General features: G+C 49.1%; 1 protein-coding gene across 1 annotated transcript in view; it reads right to left on the bottom strand.

The window, feature by feature from the left end:
• Window positions 1-6654: 6654 nt before the first annotated feature.
• The window catches only part of LOC142255010 (3-galactosyl-N-acetylglucosaminide 4-alpha-L-fucosyltransferase FUT3-like), a 53836-nt gene continuing 36152 nt past the window's right edge, over window positions 6655-24338 (bottom strand). The window contains exon 2 of the mRNA XM_075326434.1: window positions 6655-7984. Within this exon, the coding sequence (XP_075182549.1) occupies window positions 6909-7973 (1065 nt within the window). The 5' untranslated portion in view covers window positions 7974-7984 and the 3' untranslated portion in view covers window positions 6655-6908. The remainder of the gene's footprint in view (window positions 7985-24338) is intronic.

The raw sequence follows: 24338 nt of genomic DNA on the forward strand, positions 1-24338 counted from the left end.
GCCCAACATCCAGGCTGCCACTACCACCAGCCCCAGTAGTGAGAACTGTGCAGCAGCGGCTCCACTAAGATAGCCACTAACCGCAAGTGGCGTCACAACAAAAACTTTTATTACATCTCCCCTGTAAATAACTCCTTTTAAAGGGACGCCCAGGGTAACGGAACCGGGCAACGGCCACCCAGTGACATATCCCAGCGATACACTGCCTGGGACCGAGTACCCCATAACCCTGGGGCGCGTCACATCCCTCCGCATTTGTGTATTGTATGTGTGGTATGCGGTGCCAGCAGTGAGGGTATCTGAGGTCAGACTCCAAGACTTCCATGATCACTTTCTCCCAGCCATGTGACAGTGGGCAGGGAAGTGCCTGGAGTGACCTTAGTTAACCTTAGTCATGGCAGCAGGCTGACTCAGGAACTTTTTCTTTCTCTCTCTCTCTCTCTCTCTCTCTCTCTCATCAGTGCCGCCATATCTCGTCAGTGCCGCCATGTCTCCTCGCTTCCTGCAACATCGCTCAAGGTATGGCGATGCCAGGCAAGGGCGGACATACCCGGCCACGCCTCCTTACTGCTCCGTGACATCGCAAATGTGTAATTTAAAACACCAAATCTCATTATACCAAGATGTGGTATGGGTAACATAATGTTAGACTGGGAACAGAATTGTTCTTATGTGCCGCCCCCACGTCAGTAGCACCTGGGCTGCTCGGATCCAGATCCGCTTTGTGGCTCAAGGGATTCTCTGGACCCGGGGGTCACGCGGACACTCCAAATAAAAGGGGACGTATTTGTATGGGATTTGCCGTAATCAGTCTGTGACGCCACCCACAGTGTGTGGTGAAGTGTGGCACAACCGCTGCTGCTGTGGGGTACCCGGGGGCGATGGGATGGCAGCTGGTTGTTAACCCCTCCGTGGGCAGGGATGGTTGCCCCAGGACCCGGTGAATTGGTGCAGGGGACGGTGATGGCAGGGGCCTACGCGCCAGGTCGGAGCAGGGAGTCTCAGCTTACTCACGGTTAAATAAATCAGACAAGTCCAGTGGTTAACCAAGGTGCTGGTGGCCGGCTGCCACGGCCGGGTGTTCTCTGGTCCCTCACCCGGGCTGGTGGTCTGTGTCACTTTCCTCTGCACTGTGTTGTGATGTGGTGGACTTCCCGGTGTGGAACGCGGGAGTCAGCTCCCCGTACTTCTGTTAGAAGCTGTGCCCGCTGACGCTGACCCGTGGGATCTACTAGGCCCTGGCGGATGCCCTATCCCTCTCTGTGGGTGGTTGTCTGCTTTTGGGACTTTGGTTGGGACAGGACCTATAATCCTGCCCTCAATTGGTTAATAAGCTAGGCCGCTGGTTCCGGTCCTGGCTTCACGGTCCAAGTACCCCCTCTGTGCACGGTTTCCGGGTCGGTTCTCCGGTGTTGGTACCGGCATGCTCCAACCCTGCCCCGGTCCATCTCGGATCTCCGGCTGCTGTCTTCCCGTCTCCTGTCCTTTTGGAGGATAAAAGGGGTATATCATCAAATACCCATATGCCGCCCCCGTGCCAGCAGCCGGTGATGCTCGGATCCGGATCTACGGTGTGGCTCCAGGGGTTCTCCGGACCCGGGGTCGCGCGGACACTCCGAATAAAAGGGAACGTATTTATACAGGATTGGTTGTAAAATGTCTTTGACGCCACCCACGGTGTGTGGTGACATGTAGCACCACCGCTGCCGTTGCGGGGCTCCCGGGACATTGGGCTGGCAGCTGGATGTTAACCCCTCCTTCGGTAGGGATGGATGTCCCAGGGCCCAGTGTCTCTATGCTGAGGATAGTGAGTGAAGGGGCCGGCGCACCCGGCCAGGCCGGGGATGTTACTCACGGTCGAATAAAGCACACAAGTCCTGTGGTAAACCAAGGTGATGGTGGCCGGCTACTGCAGACGGGTGTATCTCATCCCACACCTGGGTTGGTAGTCAAAGTCTCTCTTCTCTGCACTCAGTGTGTTGTAGTTAGGACTTCCCGGTGTGAAACGCGGGAGTCCGCTCCCGGTCCTTTGGTTGGGAGCCGTGCCCGTCTGACGCTGAACCTTGGGATCTATGGGCCCTGGCGGTTGCCCTATCCCTCTCTGTGGGTGGTTGTCTACTTTTCGGGACTTAGGTTGGGACAGGACCTAAAATCCTGCCCTCAATTGGTTAATTAGCTAGGCCGTCGGTGCCGGTCCTGGCTTTAGGGTCCAAGTACCCCCTCTGTGCACACGGTTTCTGGGTCGGTTCTCCAGTGTCGGTACCGGTCCATCTCGGATCTCCGGCTGCTGTCTTCACATCTCCTGTCAGACACGGACCACCGTCTGCCACCTAGCCAATGCACCGGGGCTCCAAACGCGGCGCCTCTGCTCTCTGTACTTGAGCTTCACCTTCACACTCCTCCTGCACTACTCCACTCCAACTCCTCAACTTCCCTTTACTTATCTTGACTGACTCTTTTCCCGCCCCGGGCTCTTCAGAACCCTAGGTGGGCGTTCTTCATCCTCCTGGTCCCGCCCACTGGTGTGCCTGTCCTACCCTGAGGGGGGTGACTAGGGTTTCAGGTCGGGTGTATGTAACCCTGTGAGGGAAGGTGTTGTGCGGGGCCTCTACTGTGTGACTGCCTGGCGGCGCCAGGGCGTCACACTTACTCAGCCCACAATTTGGGTTCCGCCTGCACTATTGTCCCTGGTTACCATGGCTATGATGTGGGCGTGAACTGCGGCTGCGCAACTGACAGTGCCGCAGTGCATTGTGGGATACGGTTACATCCGCAACTGGCAATTAAGTATGTAGATACCTTCTACTTAATTCCATATCCAGGCTTCTATTCAACTTCACAGCTATCGGCTTTTCCACTTTCATGTTTTTGTTTCTTTTTTCCTTCTAGTGTTTATCGCTCTCACACTAGGATTACATTGTTGCTCTTTCACAATATCACTTCTAGCAACACTGGTAATGCTCTAAGTTTCTTTGTATTTGGGCTTTGAGAACACACATTCTAATCCACTTGTACACGGTCTCACCCTTTCCTTTCTTTTTTTTCTTTCTTGCTCCCCCATGTGGAGCGCCTGAATACAGTACTTCACAACCACATTTGACACTATTAACATATATAGCATAGCAGACAGACAACTCACGCTCATTGGTTCAGCAATCATCACGGCTTTGAATCCCGCTGTTCACGTACTCTGCTTTTTTACCTTTTATCTCTCGACTCTCCATTTTTTTCAATCTTTCTTTTTTATCTTTTTATTTATTTTTTTTATTGTTTTAATAATAAAATAATTATTGCTTTTTAATTTTTTTTTATCACGCCCATATATTTTGAACAGTCTCAGAACGCATGTTGGAACTTTGACGCAACAAATCATTTGTTTATTTTGGCGCCACTTTTGAACATTGTGCATTCTAAAAGCTGTACAACTGACACCACTTTGTAACCTGGTGACTTTGCCGAGGAAGAAGTGAGGACTAATTCAAAACGCATAGAATAAACCACCTTTTATATAGTTTCCAAGCATTCGGCTATTGTGGCTTCTTTCTGTGCTGCTGGATGAAATCAATAGTACTTGGGTTCCTTTATATTTCTTCCAGCCTTATGGCCTGTGGCATCTGCAGCAGCTCATGTTTAGGCTCTGTTCAAGGTTGTATGAGACACACCCATACTACCCTGTTCCCCTGAAAATAAGATCTACCCTGAAAATAAGCCCTAGGGGGATTTTTGAGTATACATAAAATACAACCCTACTTCAAAAATAAGCCCTGGCTGCGGTTCCATAAAGAAGTGTCCAAGCAGCTAAAATAGTAAAAGACTACAGCAAGACTCTATAAAAAAAAAGCAGAAATCCCAAAAAGAAAGCAGACATCCCACAAAAGAACTGTCATGGTTTGCCTCCTCATACATATGGCTAGGGGGCAGAGCCTTCTCCCGGGCCCCACTTCCGGAGCCTGGATGCCTTAAAAGCTGACGTTTCCAGTGAACCAGCGCCGGTTATAGGCTTAGCGATGCTTTGCCTGTGATTGCTGGTCCTGTGAGTGATATCCTGATCCGTCTGTTTCTGTGCCCCCGTGCCCTTGTCTGTATTCCGTCCCCTGGTCATCCCTCCAGTCCTCTGTCCCCTCTCCTACCTCCCCATTCGGTTGCTTCCTCTGGTACTGACCTCGGCCTGACCTTGACTCCGCTTCTGCTCTTTTCTCCGATCCTCCTTCTGCCCGTACTGTGCTTGACCCGGCTTGCCTGACTATTACTTGCACGCCCCGCAACTTTGCTCCCCAGCTGTGCTGCGAGGCAGTGTACGAGAACACTGTGTATTTACTTCCTGGTTCTCGTTGCTCCGTTTAGTGTCTTCTGCTGCAGAGCTCCGGCTCCCCCTGGTGGCAGCTTGACAAGAACACAAAAGGAAACAAACACCTCCCCCTCCCCCCAAAAAAAATCACACTCACCAGATCCCAAACAATTACAGTTGGCAAGTGTTGATGGTGGATGGGCTCTCATACAGAGATATGCATTGCTGTCAAGTCCTTTGCCATTCCAGCTGCATTGCACTGGAGCTCTCACAAATAATTTGGGTACCATTATTACTCCCTAGGAGTGATACTACTTTCAGTCACTGGAGGAGTCAACTGCTGTAAAACACAGGGGGATCTGACAGTGATGCAGATTTGTATGTGAGAGCCCATTCACTTGCCAACTCTAATTACTTGTAGTCTAGTAAGTGTGATTCTTTTAGGGGGTGTCTATTTTCTTTTTGGGGTAAACTTAATAGTACACAGAATAATACATTTAAACAGATAATTTAAACCTTTGTAAATATAGTATGCACCCACCACTATAGGACTGGTTCTGCACCATGAAAATTGCAGATAAGATAACAAAATGTGCATCTGAACCAGTAATAGGATTACAAAAAAAGTTGATGTTCCAAAATGTGATGACAGGATTAGATTTGAATAAATGTTGTTTTTGTGTTCAAGAATAAATGTGGATTGTTGTTCATGGGAAAATATAAGACATCCCCTGAAAATAAGCCCTAGCACATCTTTCGGTGCTAAAAATAATATTTTATTTTGAGGGAAACGCTGTCTTTTGTGGGACGAGTTTTCATTTTGAATGAAATCATTCAAGTTTACCATACAGTGTACTGGAAAAAGGTGAAAAAATTCTAAGTGCAGTGAAATTTCAAACAAAATGCAATTTCACAATTATTTTTTCATTTTGTTGTTTACCATGCTTACTATATGGTAAAACTGATGTTTCAGTATGATTCTCCAGGTCAGTACGAGTCTGTAGATACCAAATATGTATACTTTTCTTTTAATTTAAGTGTTGGAAAAATATTCTGAAGTTTGTAAAAAAAAAAATTTGCTTTTGGCACTATTTTCTGAGAACCGGAACATTTTTATTTTTCAGTAATGGCTTATTTTTTTGTACCCTAAGCTGATATTTTTACTGATACGATTTTGGTGTAAATACAATGTTTTAATCACCTCTTATTGTAATGTTGCGAGGACCAAAAAATTGTAATTCTGGTGTTTATACTTTTTTTTTCATTACGACGTTTACCAATAGGAATAATTAACGTAATATTTTGATAGATTGGACATTGCTGAACACAGCAGTACTAAATGTGGGTATTTTTTTTAAAAAATTGTTTTATTTTCAATGGGGCAGAAGGAGGGAGATTTTTGTGTTTTTTTATTTTTTAAAACATTTTAAACTTTTTATTGGATGTACTAGTCCACTTATGGGAGATTTAGTTGCAATTGTCCGATAACATGCGCTATACTGAGTATCAGCATCAATATCCGCACTGTTCTGTACAGCAGAAAATCACGATCTTCTACGAATAGCGATGCTCAGGCGGCATTCACAGGACGTTTGTCATGACTGACACATGGGTCATCAGCTGACCCCTGGCTGTCATGATAACCCATCAACGCCCATCGATCACATCACAGGAGCACCAATGGAAACGGTAAATAACGTGCTCACCACCAGCACATGTTAAATCCCACTGCCAGAAATTAATAGTGGGATTTAACTGGTTATCAGGTTCACATGCACCTGTTAGCAGCTATAGTATATACATCACAGCAGGGGCATACACATTACTAAAGGGTATACATATTAATGTTGGGAATTCACATTAACGGGGGGCATAGACATTACTTGAGGCATATATATTCCTGGGGGGCATACACGTTACTGGGGGAATAGATGTTAGTGGGTTCGGGGGGCATAAAGCTCTGTGAGGCCCATACAGCTCTGGGAGGGGCACTTATAGCTCTGGGGGTGGGCCCATACAGCTGTGAGGGGGGGAATATACAGCTCCGAGGAGGCCCATGCAACCCCCCCGGGGTTGCACATACACCTCTGGGCCCAGTGATGCTGCCTGGCGCTGCGGCACCTCTTTCTTCATCTGTGGGATGAGAGAGCGCAGTACACCATGTGGTAGCTCCGCCCGAAGATGAACTTCTATACTCATGTACACAGTGTTCAGCAGTGAACGCTGGATGCAGGTGCTGGGTTTAAAGGGCCAGCAGCCAGGATAGTGCAGCTGATGGCCCAAGCACTGTGGTCCCCAGAACTCGCCCCGCAGGCCGCAGAACTGATCATCTCTGCTGATGACAGCAACTGGGCCCCCTGGCTGTCCAGAGCCCCGGCACTTGCCCGGGTGTGCCGGGTGCTGACGCTGGCCCTGGATGATAATTAGATTGTTGAAAAGTCCTCTGTTAACAGAAATAAGTATAAGTCAAATATTAGACCTAGTATTTAGTGTGAAAATGACCAGATTATAGTTAAAACTTTTTTTTCTTATGAAAAATAAGTAAAAAAAACAATAAGAAATTAAATGTAACATAAAAACTTGATGTAATCAATACGTCATTGCCTGATGGCACATCTCCCTAAACAAATTTGCTAAGAAACCATTTTTCCACACTGGGAATAATCTTATAACCTGGGTTTTCTTGTAGTTCTTCGCAGGCTTTACAGTAATGTTTATCCCAACCTTTTTCTGCAACTAGAGCATACTTTGATTTCCATTTAAAATATTGCTCATATCTTGCATTGTCTTTGTCTAGTTCTAATAGAAACAGCGCCAGCTCCTTAGGACTTTGGAAATCGTCCACATGAATAAAGGAGTCAGGAGGGATGAAACGTTCATAGTTTTTACGAGAAGTTCCAAGGACAACCGGAACAGCCCCAATGGCAAAAGAATTGTCCCACAGCTTCTCGGTAATATAATCCTTATAGTCAGAATTTTCAAATGCTAAATAAAACTTATATTGTGAAATTGTGCTATAAAAATTATCCCAGCTCAATGCCTGGTGTTTCTTTCCATACACATCAATGTGAATGTATTTCTTTAGTTCCTCGTAGTAAGATGTCCGCCTATTACCTGGGTACCATTGACTTACCACCCAGGAAACCAGCTTAGACTTGGAAGGGATTTTGAAAACCTGTTGTTCCTTCAATGGCTTTAAAAAACCATAAGGACGATAAATGTCAGAGTCTTCTCGATAAGTCATAGTTAGGTTTATAAGGTTGTCTAACATCTTGAGGTTTTCTGTGATAATGGGAGGTTCCATGTTGAACCAAACCCAACGTTGGTAGGATGGTCTTGAGCCTTGAGGCAAGTCCTTGTTATACATGATGTCAAAATGATGGATAATCACGGCGTCTGCTTGGCTTAGCATCTTACGATCTGCTGTCAAGGTACACCCAGAAATCCCATAAAGAGATTGACAAGTGTCCAAAGGAAATAATGATCCAAACGGCCTAGTCCAGATAAGAATGAGAAGTTGTGTCTTGTCAACGTCATCTCTTGAGAGACTCCGTATGAATGCAGAATATATTTCCTTCTTTAGGGTTATACCTGCCAAATTCTTGGAGAACCATAAAATAATGAAAAGGACCACTAAAAGAAGACAGCCACAGGTCATCACCTTTCTGTAATGGGTTTTCTTCATCTTCTTATCACCTGCAAACAACAGAAAGGTTCATTTAGTTGTTTTGAAAGTTCCATTCTGAAAAAGTTTTTTTTTAATGTTTACGTCTAGAAAGGTTCATCAAGATGGATTATTATAATGTAAAATACATTTTCATGGAAATGCAAAATAGTAGCGAGGAAAGCAGCAACGCATAGCATTTCTGATCTGGAGGGTCCAACATGTACATTACATAGAGAACCAAATGATTTTAATGAGGAACATAGTGCTTATCACCATGGGAAATTGGAGACCAAATCCTCTGCAAATAACAGATTGTTGGCTCAAACCCCCCCAAAAAAAACCTGAATAGACAAGCACCTCCTTAAAAATTACGTAAATGCCAAGACAATTGCCTTCTGAGCATGGCAAGGTACTGTATATTCAATCATTGAATACATGAATAGTGACCTGCTTCATTGCTTTATGGACTAATAGTATTGTATCTACTGTACTGGGTCTACAGATGCAGTGATTCATGTACTCCATGCTTATAGACCAAAAAGGGTTTCTCCGAGAAATGTGAAACAATAAATAAAACACATTTTAAATATTACTAAATATTACTATATATTATTAAACTTTTTTTAACCCCTTTCCACCATGTCCATTTTCCTTATTTGTGCTTTTATTTTTTCCTCCCCTTTTTCTAAGTGCCATAACGTTGTCATTATATAGCAATATGAGAGCTTGTGTTTTTGTAGAACGAGTTGTACTTTTGAATGACACAATAAATTTTGCCCTATACTGCACTGGAAAACGGGGAAAAAATACCAAGTGCGGTGAAATTGCAAAAAACTTTCAATTTCACAATGTTTTTGTTTTTTTTTAATTTACCATGTTTTTATATGGTAAAACTGACCTGACATTATGATTCCCCAGGTCAGTATGCGTTTATGGATGCCAAACATGTATAGTTTTTTTATTTAAGTGGTGACATTTTTTTTTCTAAATTTGACAAAAAAAGATGTTGTTTTTGGCATTATTTAAGACCTGTATCATTCTCATTTTTCGAGATTTGTGACTGTGTGAGGGCTTTATTTTTTGCACCCTGAGCTGAAGTTTTTATTTATACCATTTTGATGTAGATGTGATGGTTTGATCACCTTTTATTGCATTTTATTACAATGTTCTGGAATTATGTTTTTTTTTCTCATTTTTTCTCCCTTTACCAATCGGATTAATTTATTTTATATTTTGATAGATCCGGCATTTCTATATGTTTTCATACCAAATATGTGTATTTTTTTTAAATTGTTTTATTTTTAATGGGGCAAAGTGGGGGGATTTAAACTTTTGTGCGTTTTTTCACTTTTTTTTCCCACTTCTATTATATTTTCTATTCCCCTTCTCAGAGGACTTGAAGCTGCGATTATCTGATCGCTTGTGCTGTACAGAGCTGTGCACCAGCATCAGCACCGCTCTGTACAGCACATATACTGAGGAGGGGCTGGAGCAGAGTGTGTGGGGAGAGGGAGAGGAGAGGAGTCCGGAGTTGTAGCTCCCGGGCTGCTACAGAAGCGTGCTCCAAAAGGGCCGGGACAGGCTGTTAGTGAGGAAGGGACTTGAGGTGACCGGGGCAGGGTAGTGGCCCACCGGTATCAAAAGAGATCCCGGATCACTGCAGGGGAGTGGACTCCCCATTCCCGGCTGAGGAGGAAAGAAAGAGAAAGAGTGGAGAAAGAGCCACCTGGCTGCAGGGCAAGAACAGGGGTCTGCTGCACCGTGAGTGGGATCCAAACACCATCCGTACTGAAGGCTGCGGACACCGGCAATTCCTAGTTTACCAGTGACTCTGTGTGAAATACTTGTGAGTACACCCGTGCCCTCAGGCACCGCACCACACCGCAGCACTGCGCCCTGCTCCCTGCATATCCCCGAACGGGCCCCGGGACCAACTGCCCCTACCCACGAAGGGGTTAACATCCAAAGCTGCGCCCCAACACCGTTCCGGGGAGTTCCGCACCTTCACCGCAGCGGTGGTGTCCACCATCACCACAACCCGTGGGTGGCGTCACGAACTAGCTCCCCAAACAAACCATCCCTTTTCACTCGTGGGCGAGGAGCGCTGCTCTAGTCCCCGGGTCCGGCCCACCGCTCGAGCCACCGAGCAGCAGCAGCCCCGCACCCGAGCGTAGAGAGCACGGCCCCTGCGCCCGCGACAACTTGGTGTCACGAACAGGATTAGAACCAATCTACCTACCGGTAGAAGTGCGCCTTGCAGTCCCCACCGGCGGCGTCCGGCCAAAAAATTTGAAGTTCCGCCATCTTGGGCGCGAAGATTTCCCGCACAAGCGTCTTCCCCGAGCAGGGAGGGTGCAAAAGTGAAGCCCCACCCCCAGAAGGAGGAAGTGCTAGAAAGAACCAAGGGGGGGTGGGTGCAGGTGTGCCCCATGTAGCCGAGGGTATAAAGAGCAGGGACGCCAGGACTCTGCTACACGTCTGGTTCCTGGAAGCAGTAGCTGCAACCCCGATGACATCTCACCCGGCTCTGGCAGTCCGCCCGGCCGCAACGGTGATGACGTCGGCTCCGGCAGTCCACCCGGCCACAACGGTGATGACGTCGGCTCTGGCAGTCCGCCCGGCCGCAACGGTGATGACGTCGGCTCCGGCAGTCCGCCTGCCCACAACGGTGATGACGTCGGCCCCGGCAGTCCGCCCGGCCGCAGCAGAGGCGACACCCGACCAGAAGTCTGCCCCAGATGCGGCGCAAGCCGCTCCCAGGTACCCCGTCCCGGCTGTGGAGCAGCCGGAGTGCACCTGCAAAGAGGAGGAGCAGGCCACTGAGCGATGGGGCCCTCGGCAGTTAGCGAGGCCGGCTGTAGCCGGCGCCGAGGGCATCCGAGTGGGTCTGGCTCCTGAGCAGGAGGCAGAGCACGGATCCCGTGCCTCGTACTGGGAGTGGCGGCGGCAACAGCAACAGTAGCGGAACATGGACGGCTACCCACAAGTTAAAAAGTTGACTGTTTTATGGACTGTCATCCCTGTTGAACATCCTCAAGTTCAGGAGGAGGCCATCTGCACCGCAGGTGTGGGGTGGCAGAACAGTTTAAAGTTTTAGTAAACGTACCTCCCGATGTGGGAAGATGTATAGTTGTAATGTGTGCACTTTCTTTTTCCCATTACAAGAAATGTCGGTGCCCAGACAGCCCGAGGACGGGCTGTGTTTTACCAAGGGGGTGTGTGACGCCCCTGCAAAACCAGGGTGTCACAGACCTGCAGAAATCCAACAAAGTGCAGGTCAGTCTCCTCCTTGGTAACCTGATCCCACACCAGTGCAGCAGGACAGACCCCCCCCAGTGTAAGAGCTAAACAGAGCAGCAAGGGAGGGGCTGGAGCAGAGTGTGTGGGGAGAGGGAGAGGAGAGGAGTCGGGAGTTGTAGCTCCCGGGCTGCTACAGAAGCATGCTCCAAAAGGGCCGGGACAGGCTGTTAGTGACGAAGGGACTTGAGGTGACCGGGGCAGGGTAGTGGCCCGCCGGTATCAAAAGAGATCCCGGATCACTGCAGGGGAGTGGACTCCCCATTCCCGGCTGAGGAGGAAAGAAAGAGAAAGAGTGGAGAAAGAGGCACCTGGCTGCAGGGCAAGAACAGGGGTCTGCTGCACCGTGAGTGGGATCCAAACACCATCCGTACTGAAGGCTGCGGACACCGGCAATTCCTAATTTACCAGTGACTCTGTGTGAAATACTTGTGAGTACACCCGTGCCCTCAGGCACCGCACCGCACCGCACCGCAGCACTGCGCCCTGCATATCCCCGAACTGGCCCCGGGACCAACTGCCCCTACCCACGAAGGGGTTAACATCCAAAGCTGCGCCCCAACACCGTTCCCGGGAGTTCCGCACCTTCACCGCAGCGGTGGTGTCCACCATCACCACAACCCGTGGGTGGCGTCACGAACTATTTCCCCAAACAAACCATCCCTTTTCACTCGTGGGCGAGGAGCGCTGTTCTAGTCCCCGGGTCTGGCCCATCGCTTGAGCCACCGAGCAGCAGCAGCCCCGGACCCGAGCGTAGCGAGCGTGGCCCCTCCGCCCGCGACATAACCAGCATTCACAGGACGTTTATCATGACAGACCCAGGGGTCATCAGCTGACCCCTGACTGTCATGACAACCCATCGGTGCTCCGCGATTATATCATGGGGCTGCCATTGGGTGCAGGGAATGGTGAGCTCCCCACTGGCATGCGTTAAATTCCGTTAACAGAGATTGACAGAAGGATTAACAGGTACGGGCAAATCTTTAATCAACCATCGCCTGTTAAGCCTGCTTTACACATTGAAATTTGTTGTGCAATCACGTTTGCGATGTGACACGCCCAGATCACATATGTGATCTAATGAGATCGCACGTAGGTCATTCATTTGCTGTCACACGTGCGTTAGTATTCTATGTTAAATTGATCAATTTTGTGTGCGATCCTTTAGATCAGGGGTGGGGAACCTCCGGCCCGCGGGCCGTATGCAGCCCGCGACGACTTTTTCTGCGGCCCCCGGACTGATTCCCGGGGACTGCAGTGCTGGGGCGGCAGCCGCATCTTACTGGCTGCCACCAGCGGCGGCTCCCTGTGCCCGGTGGTTGCGGCGGCGGCTCCCTGTGCCCGGTTGCAGCTCCCTGTGCCCAGCGGTTGCGGCGGCAGCTCCCTGTGCCCGGCGGTTGCGGCGGCAGCTCCCTGTGCCTGGCGGTTGCGGCGGCAGCTCCCTGTGCCCGGCGGTGGCTCCCTGTGCCCGGCGGCTCCATGCCCGGCGGCTACCTGTGCCCGGCGGCTGCTCCTCTCTGTGCCCGGTGGCTCCCTGAGCCCGGCGGTTGCGGCGGTGGCTCCCTGTTCCCAGCGGTTGTGGCGGCGGCTCCCTGTTCCCGGCGGTTGCGGCGGCGGCTCCCTGTTCCCGGCGGTTGCGGCGGCGGCTCCTTGTGCCCGGCAGCGGCTCCCTGTGCCCAGCGGTTGCGGCGGCGGCTCCCTGTGCCCGGCGGCCCCCTGTGCCCAGCGGCGAAGGCGGCTGCTCCTCTCTGTGCCCGGCGGCTCCATGTGCCCAGCGGTTGCGGCGGCGGCTCCCTGTGCCTGGCGGCTGCTGTGCCCAGCGGCGAAGGCGGCTGCTCCTCTCTGTGCCCGGCGGCAGCGGCTGCTCCTCTCTGTGCCCGGCAGCAGAGCTCTCCGTGCCCGCAACCACCTCCAGCGCTCTGTGATCCCAGCCTCCCCCTGTTCTCTAACTACCTCCAAGCTCATCCGAGTCTGCCTGTGCCCCCAGCGCTCTGTACCTCCAGTGCTCTGTGCCCCTCTTTCTCCCCAGTGTTCTGTGCCTCCCCCAGTGATCTGTGCCCCCCCAGTCTCCCCAGTGATCTGTCCCCCCCAGTGTTCTGTGCCTCCCTCCAGTCTCCCCAGTGATCTGTACCCGCCAGTCTCCCCAGTGTTCTGTGCCTCCCTCCAGTCTCCCCAGTTTTCTGTGCCCCCCCAGTCTCCCCAGTGATCTGTGCCCCCCCAGTGTTCTGTACCTCCCCCAGTCTCCCCAGTGATCTGTGCCCCCCAGTCTCTCAGTGATCTGTGCCCCCCAGTCTCCCCAGTGATCTGTGCCCCCCAGTCTCCCCAGTGATCTGTGCCCCCCAGTGTTCTGTGCCCCCCCAGTCTCCCCAGTGATCTGTGCCCCCCCAGTGTTCTGTGCCCCCCCCAGTCTCCCTAGTGATCTATTCACCCCTAGTGATCTGTGCCCCCGTCTCCCCAGTGATCTGTGCCCCCCTAGTCTCCCCAGTGATCTGTGCCCCCCCCAGTCTCCCCAGTGATTTCTGTGCCCCGAGCCTCTCCCAGTTCTGTCTGTGCCTTCAGCCTCTCCCATTCTTCTCTGTGCCATCTGTGTCCCCAGCTTCCCCCTGATTTGTCTGTGCCTCCAGCCTCTCCCATCATTCTCTGTTCCCCCAGGGCTCTCTGTGTCCCTCCGGCATCCCCCAGGGCTGTTTGCCCCCGGCTATTTATATAACCTCAGCAATGTTTGTGCCCCCCAGCTATGTCTATGTAACCCAGTGATGTGTATATACCCCCAGTGAAGTCTGTGCCGCCTAGTGATGTATGTACCCCCAGTGACGTCTATGCCCTGCTGCTTCCCTAGTGATGTATATTCCTCCCAGCCCTCCCCAGCAATGTTTATGCCCCCCCAGCTATGTTTGTGCTCCCCATCAATGATGTATGCATCCCCCAGTGATGTATGTACCCCCCAATGATGTCTATGCCCCCATTTGTTTGAACAAATATATTAGGATAATTTTCAAGTTGATAATTTTGTGCGGCCCCCGAAGGTTGGTAAAAATTTCCAAATGGCCCCCGGCAGAAAAAAGGTTCCCCACCCCTGCTTTAGATCATGTGTTCTGTGACGTATGCATTGGGCACCCTTTTTTTTTTTTATTTATTGACTTGCCAAGCGTGTGTAATGTGTAGGGATGCGTTTTTACTATGTCATCTGCCATTCAGCTCTGCTACATGGCCGCTAACAGCAGACACAGACAGCCATGTAGCAGAGCTGAATGGCAGATGACAGCAGACACAGAAAGAGCCGAACGATCAGAATGAACTCGGGTTAACTTCACCCGACTTCATTGTCATGCTGCAGCTCTGTCTATGTTGTGTCCTGATTAGCGGTCACCAGTGAAGGACTCACCGGTGACCGCTAAACTCCTGAGTAACTGAATTGAGCAGCCCTCTCTCATATACTCACTGATCCCTGATCACGCGGCGCGGCGCTGCACGGCATTCACACTGCTCCGGCTGCTTTTACTATTTTGAAAAAGCCGGTCGCTCATTAAACAATCTCGTATTGCCTGCTTTACCCGCTTCAGCGATCCCACCAGCAACCTGACCTGGCAGGGATCGCTGGAGCGTCGCTACACGGGTTGCTGGTGAGCTGTCAAACAGGCAGATCTCACCAGCAACCAGTGACCAGCCCCCAGCCCCCAGCGAGGCGTGGAAGCGATGCTGCGCTTGGTAACTAAGGTAAATATCGGGTAACCAACCCGATATTTACCTTGGTTACCAGCGCACACTGCTTAATGCTGGCTCCCTGCACTCCTAGCCATAGTACACATAGGGTTAATTACCCGATGTGTACTGTGGCTACGTGTGCAGAGAGCAGGGAGCCGGCACTGACAGCGTGAGAGCGGCGGACGCTGGCAACGAAGGTAAATATCGGGTAACGAAGGGAAGGGCTTCTTGGTTACCCGATATTTACTTTGGTTACCATCCTCCGCAGAAGCCGACTCCTGCTGCCTGCACATTCAGTTGTTGCTCTGTCGCTGTCACACACAGCGATGTGTGCTTCACAGCGGGAGAGCAACAACTAAAAAATGGTCCAGGACATTCAGCAACAACCAGCGACCTCACAGCAGGGGCCAGGTTGTTGGTGGATGTCACACACAGCAACATCGCTAGCAAGTTGTGCCTCAGCAGCGATGTTGCTAACGATGTTGCTTAGTGCGACGGTACCTTAAGGGGCTAAATACCTTTGTTTAGCAAAAAGGTATGCTTCATCAACTGACTCCTGGCTGTCATGACAACCCATTGGCGCCCCACAATTATATCACACATTGGCTGCCATTGGTTGCAGGGAATTAAGAGCTCCCCGCTGGCGTGCGTTAAATCCCACTGTAAGAATTCACATCGGCATTTACTAGTTAACAGGTATCGGCAGATCTCCAATCCACTCTTGACTGTTAGACGCACATGTTGGTTGGTCAGATCAGCCGCCATGTGCAGGGAAAGATGCAGGTTCAGTGTGTGAGCCTGCATCAAAGTCAGGGAGCCTACATAGGACATACCAGTACATCCTATGTCGGTAAGGGGTTAAATACCTTTATTTAGAAAAACGGAAAGCTTTATCTAGTGCACTCTGTCAGGATTTTAAAGATAGCAACTTCCATCTAGCAATGTGCAGCCGTGCTGGGATGGGCTGCGTGAAGAGCAACTGAGAGACCGACGTACTCTCTGCAAAGCACTGAAGCTGTCAGGCTGACTGATATGAATGTCCATTCCCAGTGAGCTAAAGAAGGACATTTATCTTCTCCTTTAGTCCACTCCACTCAGTGTCCTGTCAGGTTAACTGAACGGAAGAATGCAAGTTCATGATGCCTGACATTTCGCTGCTCTCCAGTAGATGTTCTTTACGCAGGTCGTCTTACTACATGTCCTCTGAAATCCATGATGGCTGAACATTGATTTATGGCAGGTGCCAATTTTAAAGCCATGACAGCGTGCACTAGATAAAGTATAACATTTTGCAAAATAGAAAACAATTGTAATATTTAAATGTGTATTTATTATTTAACAATTCCCGTAAAACCCCTTTAATGCGCTTAGAGCGCGGTTATATTTGCATGCTATAGCAATGCAGTCACTGCAGTCTGTACATTTAGTTCTTTATGCTAGCAGTTGTCATATTTTTTGTTTTTTACAGTGTACATTTAGAAGTAAATGGCTGTCTCCATATTGGCTGACCTCTATTAACATCCATGCAAGGCTGTTTTTAGTTACCAGGTGGATCCTACTTGATGGTTAAAGGGAATCTGTCATTATGCTTTTTCTGATTAATATGAGAGCAGCATAATGTAAATACAGAGACCCTGATCATGGCTATATGTCACTTACTGAGGTGCTTGCTGCTGATTTTATAAAAATCATTGTTTTATCAGCTGAAGATTATAAATAGTCTTCTATATTCATCATGTATGTATAACCATGCCCCCACCACTGCTTGTCAGCTTTCTGCCTATGCAGAGTGGGAAAAAAGCTGCCCATCTGTGCTGTAGGCAGAGTCATACACATCTCAGCATTCAAAGAACTAGTAGTTCTAGCGCAGATAAAACAGGGATTTTATTAAATTTACAGCAAGCAGCCCAGTAAGTGATACATTGCTGAAATCAGGGTCTTTTCTCTACATCATGCTGTTCTTAGATGGGGGAGCAAAAACCTGGTGATGTGTTCCCTTTAAAGTGAATATGTCATGAACAAATTGCTGCCAAGGGTGTGCCCCCCTCGGGGGAGCCCTCTGGTGAGTCTAGGACAAAAAAGTCAAAATGCCTTATTATGCGCAGGTCTGCTAAATGTAAATCGTTTCTTTTGGTGAGGTAGGGGTTAAGAATTCTTACCTATCTGGTTATCTTTGTAGCCTTGATCTCAGGTGCAGCTTCTTGTAATTATTACCCTTTGCTACTAAATATTACATGTCTCATCATCTGATGCTGGTTATAGAGTCTTAATTACTAAACTGTCCACTTTGGAATGAACCAGTCTCTTGAAGAAGCTGAAGTGTTGTGACAATTGCAGCTGTTGAGCTTAGCTGCATTGGAAGAGTTTGGAATTTTTTCCTTATTGTGTCTATTTGCCCCTGACGGTCTCCATTTCTCTGTATTATGTTATTGTAGTGGTGAGACTAGTGCTCTCGATGGCCTTCTCACTAGCCAGGGTGAATTCAGGGCAAGCCAGGGTCTAGGTACCTGATCGGCAACGAGGGGAAGGACTTATAGAGGGACGTTTGGCATGCAGGAAACAGCCTCAGGTGAGTGCAGAAGATGACCTCAGTCCCCTCTCCGTTCTATCATGTTCCCCGTGTACCCTATGTGTTGTGGCGCAGGTGGTCCTCTTGTACCTGGTGGAACCTTCGTAGTCACTGTGTGACATTTACATTTAAACCAGGTTTCTCTGTTAAAGAATTTGGGGGTATTGTTCTTATTTACATTATTAAAAAAGATATCTAAGTCTTACAATTTTCAAATTGGCCGCCTGTGCTACTATAGACTGTTATAGTTCCTGTTTCAGGAAATCCAAATGTACATTAACAATAATATACTGGCTCAGACCCCACTCTTTTATATTGAAGCATCTAATGAGCGTGTGCAATGCTCATTGAGAAAGGAGGGGGAACAGGGTCAGCCTTGTGTACATGTGTCACCTATCATTGTAATTCTATCTATAATGAAACAGGAAGAAAAAGAAGTATGAAGCTAAAATAGCCCCAATGGCCAGTCTAAGAATGGAAACAGTTCTCATTTGTGGTTTGTCCTGATTAAGATTATATTTCAAACGCGTTGAGAAATGAAATAGCACTTCCACACATCCTGACTCCCATGTTCATCATTAGATCTTTGGTAGCTCAGATTTTTAACCCGTTCATTACCTTTGGTGTTTTAATCAGAATAAATGCTTTAAGGGATAGTAAAAGGTGAATAATCCTTTTAGTAATTAAAGTATTTTCAATTTTATTATCCACATTCAGGTTATCAATTTTAAGTATACACTAGTCTAAAACATAGCCAGGGGAGTCTAGGTTGGGATTCATCTGTTGTCCTAGTTTGAAGATGTCGCTGGATTCTTACCCCTGAAACCACGAACATAACTGTACAGTGTATAGAAATGCATAGAGTAATGTAAGAATGTAAATCTAATATATAAAGCTGAGTGTATGTGTGTATGTATGTATGTATATATGTGTATTTGTGTCACTCCAGCAGCAGTTGAACTGCTCAGATACGGGGTTGATGTGGCTCAAGGGTCTCCAATCCCGGGGGCTTGCGGCCACCTCGAATGTAAGGGGATATTTACAGGGGATGTATGTTTGTGATGCCACCTAGGGGTTGCAGTAAAGGGGAGTACCGCCGCTGCAGATGGGAGTACCGGGGAAGATGGTGTGGGGCAGCCAGGTGTTAATCCCTCCGCAGGTAAAGAAGGCCCCGGATTGTGGGGATTTGGTGAACGGGTAGCTTGCTTGGCCTTGGGAAGCAGGGTGCAGGGGTCAGATTATTCACTGCGGTAGCCATGGTGGAGGATCAGGTGGATTAAGCAGACACTCACACAGATGGTAAACCAAAGTCTCTGGGCACCGCAGTCTCTACGGCGAGAACCCGACCAGGTCCCGCTCCCAACAGTGTCACTTGGCAAGTCCGGAGCCCTTCCTCCGTGCACAAGTTGTTTTACTGTTGTGGCCCCTTGTGTTGTGAATGTCAGTTATGCTTTTGCTGCTGTGAGGCTCCCTCTTGTGGCCAGGAATGGTTTGGTCAGAGACCAGGTGTGCTGGAGCAATGGTCGTTTCCATTGCTAACTCTCTGCCTATTTAAACCTTGGCCTCCTGGCAGTCTGAGCCGGTTTTCATTGTCCTGTAGCTCACCAGCCTTTTCATCTTGCTTCTGACCACATCTACCCCAGATAAATGCCTGGTTCTTTCTTATGTTGTTTTTGTTCTTTTGTTCTTATCTGGGTTGCCAATTATTGTGGTTATTGTCAGTTTATTTGCATGCAGGAATCTTCCCTCTCTGTGGCTTAGCTGGGAAGCTCCCTGCAGCTATGTTTGGAGTTTTGCTCCTATAAGTCCATGTGTTTTTTGCTTCTTGAATTTGTAATTGCTCCTGTTTTCTGTTCATTGGTTTGACAAGAGCACCTGATATAGGACGGAGTGCAGATCGTGCGATCTGAGGACCTTTTTGTACTATCAGGTATTTGGGTTTTTGTAGGGTTTTTCTCTGGCCACCATCAGCCCTTTCCTATCCTTTCCTATTTAGTCAGTGGGGCCTCACCTTTGCTAATCCTATCATCCATCTGTGTATTGTATTTTCCTATATCACTGTAGTCTTTGAATGTTGGGAGCTTGCTATACCTTTTGCTGTCTATTTCTGAGACAGAGAGTTATTCATCTTTCCTTCCTTTAGGATAGCTAGTTCTCCGGCTGGGTTTGCAGTGCATAGGATGTTAGTTCACCCCTCAGCTACTTCTAGTATTGATGGTTAGTAAGGGGATGGCGGCCAGATTAGTTGCCAATGCTCTTGTTACCTTTTTGCCAATGATCTATTGTGATCTTCCATGGTTCCGGATCATTACAGTATAACCGACCCACAATTTAAAGGGTACTCTTAAGAAGGAAAAAAAAAAGTCTGCTGAAAAGTTTTTGGGTTTTTTTGAGTATTTTTTCCTGTTTTTTTTTGGGTTCCGTGGAAGATCTTTTTCTAGCATGGATGAATTGGGTGAGCATGTTGCTCATCTTTATGCTAAGGTTTGTCATATAGAGTCTTATCTTTCACAGATTCCCCTTGCAGAGCCTAAGATAGATTCGGGAGATAGGTCAAGATTTTTGAGCTTCAAAAATAATTGTAAATTATTTTTTGACATGCGCCTTAAGTCCTCAGGGAATCCCGTACAGCAGGTCAAGATTGTCATCTTCTTACTGCGTGGTGACCCTCAGGACTGGGCCTTCTCTTTGGCGTCTGATGATCCGATTTTCAGTGATTTGGACTCCTTTTTTCGGGCATTATGATTATTATATCACAAACCCAATATTGTGGACCAAACAGAAAAGGCCTTGTCCTTACCTCAGGGTCTGGATTCTGCAGAAACTTTTTGTCAGAAATTTCGAAAGTGGGCAGTCCTTACCAAATGGAAAGATGACGCGCTTGCGGCTCTTTTTTGGAACGGTATTGCTGATAATGTGAAGGATGTAATGGTGGGATTTCCCGTCCCTTCTGGTCTTGATGCCTCTATGAACTTAGCCATTCAGATCGATAGGCGGTTACGTGAGCGCAGGAAGATACCTGCTGGTTTTGTGCCTGTGGAACAGCCTTTGGAGCCTATGGAGTGTGATAGGGTCCTATCTAATGCTAGTCGGCAGGGGTTCAGATGGAAGAATAGACTGTGCTTCTATTGTGGAGAAGCTTCTCATAATATCTCTGTCTGCCCTAAACGTGAAAGGACATTGGCTAGTTCTGTTACTCTGGGTTCTTTGCAACCAAAGTTTCTTTTGTCTGTCACATTGATTTGCTCACTGTCTTCATTTTCTGCACTGGCCTTTGTGGACTCAGGGGCAGCACTCAATTTGATGGATTTTGGGTTTGCTAGGGATTGTGGTTTTCCCATGGTTCCTTTGCAAACTCCTATTCCTTTAAGGGGCATTGATGCTACCCCTTTGGCAGAAAATAAACCCTAATTTTGGACCCAGGTGACTATGAGAGTAGCACCAGCGCATCAGGAAACTTGTAAATTTTTAGTATTGCATAATTTACATGATACTATGGTACTAGTATTTCCGTGGTTGCAGACCAATAATTTAGTCCTTGACTGGAGATCTTGTCGATAGCCAGTTGGGGTTGTCAATGTGTGCATCAGGACCTTTCTGTGTCGTCCACGTCTGCTCAGACAATTGATGTTACGCCTTTGTATCATTTCCGTGATGTATTTAATGACCAGGAATCTGATTCTCTGCCCCCACACTGGGACTATGACTGTGCCATTGAGTTGGTGACCGGTTGTAAATTTTCCAAGGAGAGGATTTTCAACTTGTCTGTGTCCGAACATGATGCCATGCGATCATACATCAGGGAATCATTGGATTCGGGGCACATTCGGCCCTCATCTTCTCCTTTGGGTGCTGGCTTTTTCTTTGTTGCTAAGAAAGATGGGTCGTTGAGACCTTGTATTGATTACCGCTGTAACGGGGGCAGGGGGCGCCTAAGGGGTTGTAGTCGCGGTCTCCCGCCCAGGGGGCGGCAGGCTGACCCCCGGCCCGGCCGTCACTGTTAAAACAGGGGTGTTGTTTGTGGGGCAGAGTGTGGGTGGCAGGGACGCGTTCGTGCCGGTACCTGAGTTCTCCGTTACGCCGTTTTCCCTCGGCTCGCCAGCCCCTTCATCAGTTACAGAAAAGAGCCACTGACAGGCAGCTGGTAAACTAAGAAACATTTTATTGAACGAGGCTTCCATTTTCTGTTACACTTCTCAGCAGCAAGTTACTTCAGTACTTCACTTTAACGTTACAGATTACGTTCCTTCCTGACGGTTTCCCCTTTTTGCTGACGGTCACTCTCCTTCACCTGCAGGGGACACTTGTTAACCCCCTAGTAGCTGTACTCTGAACCCTGAATTACTGCAGGGCAGATCTAGCACACACTACCGGTTCCGGATGAGTTCCCACTCCTCTTTACACCTTTCAGCATCAAGTCACATCGGTTTACAGGTTACACTTCTTGCTGACGGTTTCCTCTTTCCCCGGTAACTTTCCCTCGCCTGCAGGGGACATGCGTTAACCCTCTAGTAGCTGCACACTGAACCCGGATCTATAGGGCAGATCTAGCACAGACTACCGGCTCTGGATAAGTTCTCACCTCTCCACTTCTTTGTCAGGGCACTAACCTTCGCCTGCAGGGGCCACTTGTTATCCCCCTGATAGCTGCACTCCACTCTAGTACACACCACCGGCTTTGGGACTAGTCTTGACTCTTCCACTTCTTCTGTCACTGCACCACTTCCACACTCTGCCCCGGCACCTCAGACTCCTCTCTTCAGTCACATCCGACTACTACACTGTCCTGCACACACTGCTCTGCATTCAGAGACCTCCCTTCCTTCCTTCCCCACCTAGGCTGCCCTCCCCTCCTTCCCTGCCACTGTTACCAGGGGAACCACTGCTCTACACTGGCACCTAGTGGGGAAACAGTTTATGACAGGTAACATTTTACCATCAACATTTACAATTTGCCACCATACTACTGTGGCGTCTTCAGGGGGGGAAAAACCGCTCCTTCACTACCAGGGGTCCGACTACCCCTTACATTCCTCCCCTCTTTAACCTCAGCCTCCTGGCGAGGTTCGTACCTGCAAAACAATACATGTAGGAAAACACAATACTTAAAACACACAGACTGGCACACAAGTTTGGTGCCCGGAGTCCCTCCAGGGAAGCTCCTGGTCTTAGTCGCACATCTGCCCGGAGGCCCTGCTCAGGCGCTCCCGGCCTTAGCTGACCTTCTGCCCGGAGGCTATTTCCAAGCGCTCCCGGTCTTTGGGTGGGCAGAAAATAACAAGACAACAAGATTCCTTCTTAACAGTCACGGAAGGAGTCCACGCACAGCTCTGCATTAAGCTCCTCCCGGGTTCAGTACTTTTAACGTTACTGTAACTGGAAACATTCACCGGCTTTCAACAGTACTGGTTTTCAACGGCAAACAAATCACTCTCTTCCGGACGATTACCTCTGGTTCTGGGATATCTTGCCAGTACGGGGCCTTAACTCCTGAGGGGGGCAGAGGGCCTACCTTAACAGACGCGGGCGCCTCCGGAATCTGTACGGATGCTCCTGGTGGCCCGCTCCCCAGAGTCAGCCGGGACTTGTAGGTGGCCCAGACTTCCGTCGTCGTTTCCACGGTAACGGCATCCCATGAGGTAAAAAACGTGACCTTTGCTGGTTTCTCCGAGACTCCAGTCACGGCCGGTATCATGCTTGCCGGCAACGTGATGGTGGGTAACTCTCCCACCGAGCTCTCCATCGGACGTTCTCTTCTGCGTCCTACGGGCACCAGCGCGCCCGCTACGGCTTGCTTGTCTGTCCTGGCCTCCATTCTGTTTAGCGCAGGTAACTGGAACTGTTGCTTCTGCTGCTGGGATTGCAATGGCGCCGGGGAAGGTGGAGGCGGTTCTTCTTTTCCCGCTTTAGCACACACTCCGCCCCCGGCTTCACCCACCAGGTCTGCATAGCGTTGATGACGCCTTTTCTTTCTTGCGGCGCTGCCCACGTCTCTAGACCTCTGCAGCTTCTTGGGGCAGGTACCTCCCCTCTTTGGGCGGTGCACTCTGGGCTTCTTCCTCCCAGGCCAGCCCAGCGATTTTCGTTTGGCGCCAACTTTTCGCGCCTCTGCTGAGTCCATGAGGACGGCCGCCATCTTGCCGCCATCTTGTGGCCTGTTCAGCACGTCAGGCACCACTTGATCTTCCTCACAGTCTCTGGTCGGGGTTTCTTGCATGCAGGCTTGATCCTGCCGACTACGCCAGTTTGTAACGGGGGCAGGGGGCGCCTCAGGGGTTGTAGTCGCGGTCTCCCGCCCAGGGGGCGGCAGGCTGACCCCCGGCCGTCACTGTTAAAACAGGGGTGTTGTTTGTGGGGCAGAGTGTGGGTGGCAGGGACGCGTTCGTGCCGGTACCTGAGTTCTCCGTTACGCCGTTTTCCCTCGGCTCGCCAGCCCCTTCATCAGTTACAGAAAAGAGCCACTGACAGGCAGCTGGTAAACTAAGAAACATTTTATTGAACGAGGCTTCCATTTTCTGTTACACTTCTCAGCAGCAAGTTACTTCAGTACTTCACTTTAACGTTACAGATTACGTTCCTTCCTGACGGTTTCCCCTTTTTGCTGACGGTCACTCTCCTTCACCTGCAGGGGACACTTGTTAACCCCCTAGTAGCTGTACTCTGAACCCTGAATTACTGCAGGGCAGATCTAGCACACACTACCGGTTCCGGATGAGTTCCCACTCCTCTTTACACCTTTCAGCATCAAGTCACATCGGTTTACAGGTTACACTTCTTGCTGACGGTTTCCTCTTTCCCCGGTAACTTTCCCT

Source organism: Anomaloglossus baeobatrachus, chromosome 10 (genome assembly GCF_048569485.1).
Source record: "Anomaloglossus baeobatrachus isolate aAnoBae1 chromosome 10, aAnoBae1.hap1, whole genome shotgun sequence".
Taxonomy (NCBI): Eukaryota; Metazoa; Chordata; class Amphibia; order Anura; family Aromobatidae; genus Anomaloglossus; species Anomaloglossus baeobatrachus.